Source organism: Sardina pilchardus, chromosome 1 (assembly GCF_963854185.1).
Source record: "Sardina pilchardus chromosome 1, fSarPil1.1, whole genome shotgun sequence".
Lineage (NCBI taxonomy): Eukaryota > Metazoa > Chordata > Actinopteri > Clupeiformes > Clupeidae > Sardina > Sardina pilchardus.
The window spans coordinates 3679116-3691294 of NC_084994.1; the positions used below are offsets into that span (position 1 = coordinate 3679116).

The window sequence follows — 12179 nt, forward strand, 5'->3', positions numbered from 1 at the left end:
ACCTACCGATGCACTGGATGGTGTAGCAATGTTGTATTCATGAACACAGCTCTCACTCGGGGGAATCGGATTAGGACCTCTAACTCTGTGCCCGACCTCAGGTAGCCTAGATGGGCTCTGGTTCTATCTCTCCCGTTCTCACGCAATGTAGCCTAATAAACGTTAGCTCGCATTGTGTCTGGTAAGGACATTCCTTTAGCTTTGAAACATCACTATTTTACTTAGACTAGCCTAAATGCCATCCAACTATCTAAAAATTCACCTCCGTCATACTATGTTCTGAGCGTCTGTATTTCAGCTTGGATGCAACGTGACAGTTAATTTAAACTTCATAATTTCCTCACATATCGCCGAGTGATTTATTATTAGCTGTAAAAAGTCAGAGTTGATTATCGTGGGATATTTCAACTCATGGAACGTCTCTCGGCCAATCAGAAACAAATAAACAGCTCCATAGCCCAATAATGTTTGCTATTGTTGTTTAGTGGTGGTGTTTAAACAAACTACCCAATGTACTTGCTGTTCTCTGTGCCATTTTTGTAAAGAGCAGTAAATAAGTATCTATTGTGCTTCATAGAACTTCCACAACACATATAGGAATAGTTCTGCCAAAAGTCGAGCAACATAAAAGTAACAAAAAGTAACGAGTAACATAAGTTAATAAACTTTAGTTAATAAACTAAGTAAAGTAACAGGTTACTTTTTAAAAGAAGTAACGAGTAACGAGAAAAGTTACTTTTTACAAGTAACTTCCCCATCACTGCATCTTAGTAAATTCCATGCAATATAACAAGGTACAGCGTTCGCATTGTGCGCATACAAAAACTCACTATTAGCGTTGTCTTAGTACATCTGGCCCATCTAATTTTCATCACAGTCGTGATCTTTGTATGCATTGTTCTCAGGGCCTTCGCCACCTCAACCAGAACATGTGTATTTTAACAAGGAGGAAAACATATCATTGCTCTAACAAGTAGGCTAAGACCACTTGGTATTAGCGAAGACTCTAGCATACATGAACAATAGCAAAGGGGAAAACGTATGTTAGCACTAGCAAAGACACCGAATTAACTAAGTGCTATCAATAAGGCTAACATACATTATCTGTAGTGAAGAGCTTGGCCAAGTCATCTGAGCACTAGGAGAGATGAAAGGCTCCGTGATAAGAGCAAAGAGCACTGTGTCCTGATTGTTTTGTGCAAATGCAGACTTAAGGGATTTAGTAACTTTCATGAAAATCTGTAACCTCTTTTTTCCCAGTGTGTGGTAGACCTCCACTCAACACCAGGATTGTTGGAGGTCAGGATGCTCCTGCTGGTAATTGGCCCTGGCAGGCCAGTCTTCAGTCATTAGGCAGACACTTCTGTGGAGGTTCTCTCATCAACAATGAGTGGGTCTTAACGGCAGCTCATTGCTTTGACAGGTAAGAACCTCAATTGGCAAGGTGTCAGGTCTAACAGCAGTCGTTAAGTTGCCTTGGTTGCAGCTCTGACTGCAGCAATTGTTCGGTTGCCATAATCTCAACTCTGACCGCAACAATCTTCTGGTTGTCATGGTTTCAGCTCTGTCACTGGCTTGACGGTTGTCCTGGGTCTCGAGGATCTGGAAGGCAGCAACACCAACAGCGTAAGCCGCAGTGTGAGCCGGATCGTCAGACATCCTGATTATAACAGCGACACCTATAACAACGACATCGCTCTGCTTCAACTCAGTGCCCCAGTCACCTTCACCGACTACATCAGTCCTGTGTGTCTGGCTGCTAGTGGGAGTGAATTCAAAAATTGCACCAACAGCTGGCTCACTGGCTGGGGGCGCATACGTTTTGAAGGTAAACTATAAGCCATAATGGCATTGGCAGAGCCATACGTTAATACTTTGAACAGGACATAAACATTTATTAAGCTTAAGCTCACGCACTGACTGGGGAAAGATTGTTAAAAGATTGTAAAGCGTGTTATAACATTGGTTAGGACATGCATCAAACATTACACCATAATCAATATGTTGTTGTTATTATCATTCTGGAATATTGAATTACTTAAGTAATCGCTTACATTTTCAATTCATAATTGGACCGTCATTTTTTTTGTTCGGCATAGCAGGGCTCAATCGGAGGGGTGGGACAAATTCCCACCCCACTAGGATACAACCTACCATCTTCTTGTATTCAAGTAGCAGGAACTCACAATTAACAGTCCCAACTTCTAGCCACAGGTCAGTCGTCATTATGTTAAGCCCAGGGGGTCAGGATTTGACTGGTTAGCTTCGCCGATTAGCAAAGCACTTCCTCGTCGCCATTTTCCAGAAATACATCATGTCCGGTGCCGTTTTCCCTGCGTTTTGCTCATGCTGATTGGTGGCTGTTCCACTCTCAGCTCATGCACGAGCTTAGTGTGGGCACGAGCTCTCCTTCTGTACCTTACGTCAATCGGTAACCTGGCACTTAATTGGCTAAGTAAAACGGCACCGGAAACAAGTCCCTTGAAACGCCATGTTGAAGCCTGAAAAAATCGTTCAATTTTGGCACTTTTCACTAGCCTAGCATTCCCATTGAAATGAATGGGGGCGGGACTTGTTCACTTTCTCCAGTTCTTATAATACCTCCATGGTTAAAGGTTGGGTACGGAATTAGCAAAACGGACGGCAGAGTTTGAACATATACAACCTCAAGTCCCGCCCTCCATGCACGAGCGACAATTCAAATGCGCAGTGCGAGAGCGAGCCAGGCTAAATGAAATGCCATCCTGGCGTCTACAGCACTATGAGCTCTAGTCTCCATACAATCACTCACATCAACTTCCCCAATTACATTCTTTAGGCTATTCACCTCCAAAGGGTTGTAGTACATATGGTTCAGTAGCCATAGGTGTGTATATTTGAACAGAATCTGGTTTGTTCTTACCAGGGCGATTATCTCCTGAAATATCCGAGTTTAGTGCTGCCCCGTTGGTTCGCCTATTCCACCGTAGCTCCAAGCTGTTAAGTTTCGATTTCATGTTTACAGCACTCTTCGTGTCATGGTAAAATGTAATTTTTGCTACATAGCTTATTTATTGCGTGGGTGATTGAGTTTCCGTAGGTATCCGCTGCCTTAGTTAGTTTGTATAGAAATGAAGTGACACAACAAGAGGGGAACATGGACGTGCAGCAGCAGGCAGTTGGTTTCGTTTCAGCACTGACTCGCGGTCACCAGCTTTCGAAAGGGTCGCGCGCGGTGGGGAGGGGGAGTAGGAAGAGGAGTAAGACGTTAGATTGACGATCGAGCTGTGAAATGATGGTATGGGGTGAGGAATTCTATTGGCTGGAGTTTTTCGAGCCCTGCCCGTTCCGCAGATGATTGACGTGTTTAATTTCCATTTCAGTGCTTCCAACTTAGTGGCTATAAGTGGGTTAGGAATAGGATTTCAAGTGATTTTGCAAAAATGGCCAAAAAAGCTCATTCCATACCCTACCTTTAAGCCCACCCACCGACTCTACACGATGTGATTGGCCCGATAGAGGTTTTATTTTCCAGCTCGCAAGCCAATGGAGAGTTGCTAGACGAATTACATTTGCTGAGGCTAGGGTTTTTTCTAGAGTTCTAGGCCACACACACACACATGCAGACAAGCAGGCACACCATTTTCTTCCTACAGATTTTGGTCACTATGGGTGGCTCTGAGGCTCGGAGTAGACCACTGTTGAGATGAAATAACGTTACATCTAAAGCATTTTACGCCTTTATTTGAAGCTTTTAAATTTCGGAGAGATATACAACAATGTGTGATTGGCATCATAAAATGTAAAAGAAAGCTGTTTTTTTTAAGTATATTTTTTGGGGCTTTTATGCCTTTAATCAGATAGGAGAGTATAGAGAGAGACAGGAAGTGAGTGAGCAAGAGTTGGGTGTGATCCAGAAAGGACCACGGGGCGGGCATCGAACCCGGGCCGCCAGTGGGCTGTGCAGGTGCCCCAGCCAGTTGCGCCACAGCTGGGGCCAAGAAAGCTGTTTTTGACCTCAATTCAAATTCCATTCATTCATTCAGTCAGTCATTCTGAATTCAATGCTAAATTTTGCATAACCCTGCCCTCTCTTTATCGTCATTGTCTGTGTTTTGTCCTAGTATCCCTTCCATCCCCTGGGACTCTACAGGAAGTGGAAGTTCCTGTGCTGGGGAACAGACAGTGTGCCAGTTTATATGAAATCATCACAGATAACATGATCTGTGCTGGTCTACGAAGGAAGGGCCCCTGTAATGTAAGAGCAAGTTTACAAGCATCTCTATGTCTGTAATAATTTAGCCATTACAGTGACAGTATGGAGGATTTAGGAGGTTCTCTATGTATAAATTAAATATAATATTCCTAGTTATGTGACACCAGCAATTAATAATTTCTAGGGAGACTCTGGAGGACCGATGGTGCACCAACAGGACTCTGTGTGGGTCCAGTCCGGTGTTGTTAGCTTTGGAAGGCAATTATGTGATGAGCCTGCAGTCTTCACCAGGGTGTCCCGTTATGAGAGCTGGATCAACTCCCACATCAGCACTGACCAACCAGGCTTCGTCCAATTCACCTCCAGTGGGGTAGATGCTGACAACAGCTTCTCTTGTTTTCCCACGACAACCACTACAACAACTGCTACCACCACCACGACAACAACTACCGCAACAACAACTACCACGACAACCACTACAACCCAGCCCGCTCGTCCTGCCCCGACTGTAGTGCTGCAGGTTGTCCTCACCATCGTTTACACCGAGGCGCTAAGCAACCCACAGAGCCAAGAATTCCAACAGCAGGCTGCTCAGGTCGTTGCTGTGGTGAGTCGGAAGCTGATTGATCCTGATTGGTATCTTAAGGAAACATTTATTTATTTACGATACATTATTCATTCACAAAGAATATACAGTAGGTGTCCTTAAAGGTTGGATATGTCCTCATTTTTTATTTTTTTTTATTTAAGGCATTAAGATCAATTTCCAAGAGATGATTTTGTATAGTCAACTTTAGCATGTGTTCCAATACTTTTGGAGGGGACTGTATTTCCTGGTTGGTGGACACTTGTCTAAAGCGAAATTATTGGGCTTTGGTAATGACGTCTGTTAACCACAGGGGACACAACGATAACGATAGGTTTGCAACTTAATGTAATCACTCTCAGGAACGCCCTCTGTTCACTGGTTGGTCAGAGGTGCTGTTGCTGGAGTAAATGATTGAGTACTGTAGGGAAAAGAAATTGAGCAGAAGTATGTTCATCCGGAGTAGAATTCCAACAGCAGGCTGCTTTGGTGAGTCGGTAGCAAAGTGTGGAATGACATTCAATTGAAACAAGCTTTTTTTTTCAGATGAATTGGTTAAGATCCTGACAAGAAATTTCACAGAATGCATAAGACTGGTGAAAATGTGACTGTCAAAGGCTGGTACAAGTTGCTGCTTATAGAACTGAACAATTTTCCTATGACTCTTTTTAGTGTGACGCCATCTACCGGACACAGTATGGAACCCTCTTTGTGAGGACCATTGTGGTAGCCTTCAGGTATGCACTCTGGTTTAGGTGTGTGTGTGTGTGCATATGTGTGTGTATATATTTGTGTGTGTGTGTGTGTGTCTGGTGAGATACTGTATATGTTGGTGGTATGATCTGGCTTTCCTGGATTGTGTACATTTACGGAACACAATTAAGTGCATTGTGTGTGTGTGTGTGTGTGTGTGTGTGTGTCGCAGGCAGAGTTCTCGTAACCGTGTGGATGATGTGGAGACAGACGTTGAGCTGGTCTTCAATGAGAATTCTACTGAGTCGCTGCCGGAGAGTGCGGACATCGTGAACACCCTGAAGGAGGCTGTGAGTGACCCCGCCTCCAATTACACACTGCCCGTCAATGTGGACTCCATCAAGGTCACCAGTGAGTACTCACACACACACACACACACACACACACACACAGAGAGACACAGCCGCTTTCGGACAGACTGCATAATTGGAAACGACATGATTGACATAATCTTCTGAATTAGCTGCCCAAAATAACTGCCTGAAGTTGTTGCTAAAATGGCTGCCATTTTCTGAATTAGCTGCCCAAAATAACTGCCTGAAGTTGTTGCCAAGATATCTGCCATCTTCTGAATTAGTTGCCCAAAATAGCTGCCTGAAGTTGTTGCTAAGATGGCTGCCAAGTGGTGACTTGCCTGTGGAGACTTCACTAATGGCTGTCCCTGTACCTGCAGCTACACACACACACACACACACACACACACACACACACACACACACACAGAGTAGAGACTTCACTAATGGCTGTCCCTGTACCTGCAGGTGCTCCAAGGACCGCATCCAATGTCCAGTTTGCTACCAGTGACACATTCAACACGGCCTTGTCCAACTCCAGCTCCACAGCGTTTAGGGACCGAGCTACACTCATCAAAGGACAGGTCAGCAACACTCCATACACACACGCATACACACACACACACACACACACACGCACGCACATGTGACAAATAACACGATAATTTGATTTGATAACTTATCACTAAATACCGAATATTAAATGACCAAATATTAAATAAATTAAATATAAATATATTAATGTGTGTGCTTCTCCTTTTCAGCTGGAGCCCTTCTTCATTGAAGACTTCAGCCCTCTCTTCATCAGCCTCAATGCCAAATCCTTCAGGTGACAAACTCATCAAAATCATTTCATTGTTATTATCACATTTATGAGACTATTATAAGACTTCACACAGCTGCCAGATCATTCAGGTTGCAATGAAATGCATTTTTTTTGCTCCTCACTGTCCTATACTAATAAAGGCAATAAGACCCAAAAAATATACTTAATTTTTTTTTTGTTGTTTTACAACATTAAGACCAAAATGATCAATTATAAATATAGTATACAAATGTCAACAATGAAATGAGTGAATTTGTATATTAACTACAACCATAAACAGATCCTGTTAGTCTAACATGGTTATTATAATCTCAATCATGACTGTCCTGTAGTGTACACTGTGCCTTGTACAACAATCTAGCAGTTTATATCCTCGAGGGTGTGTATGTTGTCCTGTACAACAATCTAGCAGATGTGTTACAGTATATGGCAGTTGTGTTATGTGGCAGTTGCTATCCTCTAGTGTGTGTGTGTGTGTGTGTGTGTGTGTGTGTGTGTTGCCCTGTACAATAATCTAGTAGGTGTGTGTTTTTTTTTTTTCAGTTAGCCAACGAGCTGGTGTGATTTGCATTTGGCTCATTGAGCATCAATCAGGCTAAAAGGCTAACTGAAAAAAAAAGTATCCTGTATCCATGAAAAAATGAAAATAAAAATCTGCCTGCCTCTATGGGAATTTATCATAAGGGTGTGTACACTTACTGTATGCCCCCTGTATATTAAGGAATAATTTATTTATTTATTTACGATACATTATTCATTCCCAAAGAAGGGCATTTTCTTCACTTTTTAAATTTGAATCATTAAGATCAATTCCCAAAAGATAGTTTGTAATGCCTCTTTTTAGTCAACTTTAGCATGCACCACAACTGTGTATTATCCTCGTATAAGGTTATTTCCCGCAGTGTTAACACATGGATATGTTATCCCTGTATTAAACTGACAGTTATTATTCCTGTATTTTCAATTGGACAGATATGCCATCCCTTTTGCTGATAATGTGTGGAGTCTATGACATTAGCGCCCCCTAGTGTAAACTGTAAACTGATATTATCTGTGACTTCAGGTGGGAATCACACTAGGCAGCGGCAAGCGGCAGGTTTCCTATTGTTCTCTATGGTTCGGCAGTGGAACGCCAGCGTTGAGCAAACTGGGAGTTGAACTTGGTTAAACTTTGAAGCGCAATGCTCGGCACATCACATTCAGTTTTAGAATGTTTAGGTATTTTGACCAATCAGATTCGTCTAACAATGTAGCAGCAAAGATTGAACTTAGCAACGAGATAGAATGTTTTGGATGTATTATTATGGTCTGAGCGTTGCGTTACGCTTGCTGCTGGCTAATGTGATCCCCGCCTTACTGTCCTGTATGTGCTGTTTTGTTTGGTCAGCAATGGCTCCATCATCCACGAGACGGATTTGACCTTCACAGCCGACGGGACTCTTCCCAACAGTACGGCCATCTACAACACTATGCTCCGTGCAGCCCAGAGTGGAAACCTCACTTTCACCATCACCACAGTCAACGGCACAGGTTAGCGCACACACACACACACACACACACACTCACACACACACACACACACACACACACACACACACACAAACACACACACACAGCCGACGGGACTCTTCCCAACAGTACGGCCATCTACAACACTATGCTCCGTGCAGCCCAGAGTGGAAACCTCACTTTCACCATCACCACACTCAACGGCACAGGTTAGCACACACACACACACACACACACACACACACACACACACACACACACACACACACGTCTATACAAACCTCACTTTCACCATCACCTCACTCAACGGCACAGGTTAGCACACACACACAGTCACACACACACACACACACACACTCACACTCACACTCACACTCACACTCACAATCACACACGCACCACACACGCACACACACACACACTCACACTCACACTCACACATGCACCACACACGCACACACACACGCACACACACACCAACACACCACACAATATCAGTCTTGGCCTATGCCTACTACCAACTACAGGGAACAAAGTATAGGTTATTGCTATGCATGCAAGGCTAGTTTTATTTCTAAAATTATTCTATCAACACAGACATCTACATCGATAATATGATGTTCTAAATGTATTTGCCTGGAGGGTATTGTGCAATGGGTAAGACAGGCTAGGCTAGCAGATACCATTGACTTGAGCTAGCCTAACATCAGCAAACTCTGTTTTAGTGGCAGGCTAGCAGATACCATTGACTTGAGCTAGCCTAACACCAGCAAACTCTGTTTTATTGGCAGGCTAGCAGATACCATTGACTTGAGCTAGCCTAATACCAGCAAACTCTGCAAGCAGAAGGACACAACTGCTTATTTAATAAAATCTAATCAAGTGTTATTAACCTTATTCTGTATCAATCTAGTTGGTATTGTTTTCAGTAACTGACATGTTTTGTCTTATAATAACTGTTACAGCCACCTCTTCAAGCACAGCCCCTGTAACTAATATATGTATGTTATGTATTCTAATAACTGTCACAGCCACCTCTACAAGCACAGCCCCTGTAACTAATATATGTATGTATTCTAATAAGTAATGTATGTTCTGTATTCTAATAACTGTCACAGTCACCTCTACAAGCACAGCCCCTGTAACTAATATATATGTATCAGTGTTGTGCACATTCACACTCTTCAGTAACTAGTTCAAAGTTCAGTTCACACACGTGCAAAGTGAACTGTTCACGTTCATAGTTCACCATTTTTAATTTTGAACTAGTTCAAATTCAGTTCATTTGAATGAAAATCTGTTTCTGACGGATATACTGTAGGCTACAGCCACCTGTTGTTCTCATCTAATTGAAAATGTCCGTAAATTGGGCTTTATTTCGCTGGGCAGATACATTTCTTTTAGATCTATGGCAGATACCGACGCCTAATAAATGCGGCAGCGCATTTACTAATTAATAATAAATGCGTCAGCTGTACGTGCATGCCTGACAGCAGAAGAGTGTAGTTTTTACACCGGGAGTATGGAGGAGGCTGCCTTGCTGCATTACCTGCAGCGAACTGTTCAGTGACATACTGTAGGGCTCTTTGAACACGTTATGCATCCCTCTATCACTCATGACGAGTGCAGAATCTTTCCGCGATTGCATCTGTGTAGCCTACAATGCATCATGCGTAACGTGATCATGGGTAATGTAAGGTAGTGCAAAGCTGTAGTTTAGGAGTGGCGCCCGTGGGCAGTGAGTGTGACAACGACAGCCTGTTTCTAAATTGCCAGCAGATAGTGTCACTCGACTTCTCAGGACAAAATAAATTCCATAACGTTTAATTGGACATCAACAGTGACGTTCGTCGTTCATTTCCCATAATCTGAGCGAATTCACGTTCAAATTCATTATTTACAAATGTGTTGCGTTCAGTTCAGCGTTCACAGAAAAATGAACGTGTTCAATGAACACGTTCTTTTGAACTCGTTCATGCACAACACTGGTATGTATTCTAATAAGTAATGTATGTTCTGTATTCTAATAACTGTCACAGCCACCTCCTCAAGCACAGCCCCTGTAACTAATATATGTATGTATTCTAATAAGTAATGTATGTTCTGTATTCTAATAACAGTCACAGCCACCTCCTCAAGCACAGCCCCTGTAACTAATATATGTATGTATTCTAATAAGTAATGTATGTTCTGTATTCTAATAACTGTCACAGCCACCTCCTCAAGCACAGCCACTGCCACACCAGCTCCTGCTCCAGCAGATGGCGCCACAACCACAGCCCCTGCCACACCAGGTGACACTTCTATTCATTCATTCATTCATTCATTCATTCATTTGTCCATTTATTTGTTTATATATATGTGACCCTGCAAAGCAAAACCAGTCGCTTTGGTAAAATCTACAAAATTAAGTTAATGTGCTCACATGAACAACCATAAACTAAGCTTTCCAACGGTATGTATATCGAAGTTATTACTGAAACTATCGCTAAGAAAACCGCATCCAAAGTTGACATGGTTCTCCCATCACAATATGCCAGAAGAGAAATCAGCTTTTTTTTTTTAAGTATATTTTTTTGGCCTTTTGTGCCTTTAATCTTGACAGGACAGTAGAGATACACAGGAAGTGAGTAGGGGAGAAAGTGCAGGGGTGGGATCTGGAAAGGACCACAGGGCGGGAATCGAACCTGGGTTGCCGTTGTGCGGTGCAGGTGCTCAAGCCAGTCGCGCCATGGCCGGGGCCGTCTATTTATATTTAATTCGTTAACTAGCAGTCTGTTCTGGGCTGTGCCTCCTATGTGTAAGAGAGCTATACATTTCTAGAGCAGCGGTATATATATGATCTGTAATATCCTTGCTCTCTATAGTGGTCCTATAATGCAGTCTATGTGTCCTTCTTTAGTATGTCCCAAAATACTGTAAGATTCCTACAGTATATTTATTTTTTTTTAAATCTGGCCCTTATTTTGTCCTAATCATCATCATCATCTATAAACAATATCTAATCAATCTATTAAACTCAATGGCACAGGTTAACACTCACATACGCACACACCAACACGCACACACGCACACACACACACACACACACACACACACACATGCCACACACACACACACACACACACACACACACACACACACACACACACACACACACACACACACACACACACACACACACACACACACACAATTAACTCTCTTATCTTCTGCATCGTTAACTGTGTCCCCAGGTGTGGTCAGCAGTGTGGGCAGTTGCTTCAGCTCCTCGAGTCTGGTGGTCATCTCTCTATTGGTGCCACTGCAGTGGTTGGCTCAATGACCTGTCAATCATCGAAGTGCCCAATGACACGTGTGAAATAACTCATGGCGGACCCGATCAGAACTTAGCTTCAAATAGACTTCCCCTCAGAACCGCCAAACAAGGCCCCATTTGGAAGCTGGTTACCATAGAAACTCCAAACAAGGGCCCATATGGAAGCTGGTTACCATAGAAACTCCAAACAAGGGCCCACATGGAAGCTGGTTAAATAAAATTGGTCTGTCCTCTCTTTCCCATAAGGCACTTCTCCTCTTTCATGCAGGCACCAATTTAGAGTGTCTCTTGCACACATACTTCTCTTATACAGTATATCTACAGTATCTCTCTCTTTTGTTATCTCTCTCTCTTCTCTTAGAGATCGCTATTTTTATAGCCTACATGCCATCCAACTAGCTAAACACAACCAATCAAGGCCCTATATGGAAGCTGGTTTCCATAGAAACTCCAAACAAAAGAGCCCTGTTGAACACTGATCTTAGTCAGGTATGGTGTGAATGTAGCACTGATCTTTATGACCAATAATTAACATGACGTTCATCTGTTTACTTATATCCTTATTTCATTAATTTCTCATTTAATTTCTTCTTAATGTAAACTATTAAACACAAATACAAATCACAAGATAAGTCCATTGCATCATTCAATACCGCCACAACCACAGCCTGGTTGTTTAACTGTTGATTACATTTTAT

General features: G+C 42.6%; 1 protein-coding gene across 2 annotated transcripts; it reads left to right on the plus strand.

Moving 5' to 3' along the window:
• The first annotated feature begins 4386 nt into the window (after positions 1 to 4386).
• On the plus strand, positions 4387 to 12137 carry LOC134080795 (uncharacterized). Of its 2 annotated transcripts, XM_062537409.1 has the most exons (8): positions 4387 to 4802; positions 5454 to 5518; positions 5707 to 5885; positions 6296 to 6411; positions 6592 to 6656; positions 8041 to 8183; positions 10376 to 10456; positions 11399 to 12137. In XM_062537409.1, exons 1-8 carry the CDS (start codon positions 4398 to 4400, stop codon positions 11485 to 11487), a joined length of 1143 nt encoding a protein of 380 aa, XP_062393393.1. In that variant the 5' UTR covers positions 4387 to 4397; the 3' UTR covers positions 11488 to 12137. The 2 variants fall into 2 exon arrangements, with proteins under 2 accessions (XP_062393393.1, XP_062393400.1); XM_062537416.1 differs by lacking the exons at positions 10376 to 10456; positions 11399 to 12137 and adding an exon at positions 10202 to 10364.
• The last annotated feature ends 42 nt before the right edge of the window (positions 12138 to 12179 follow it).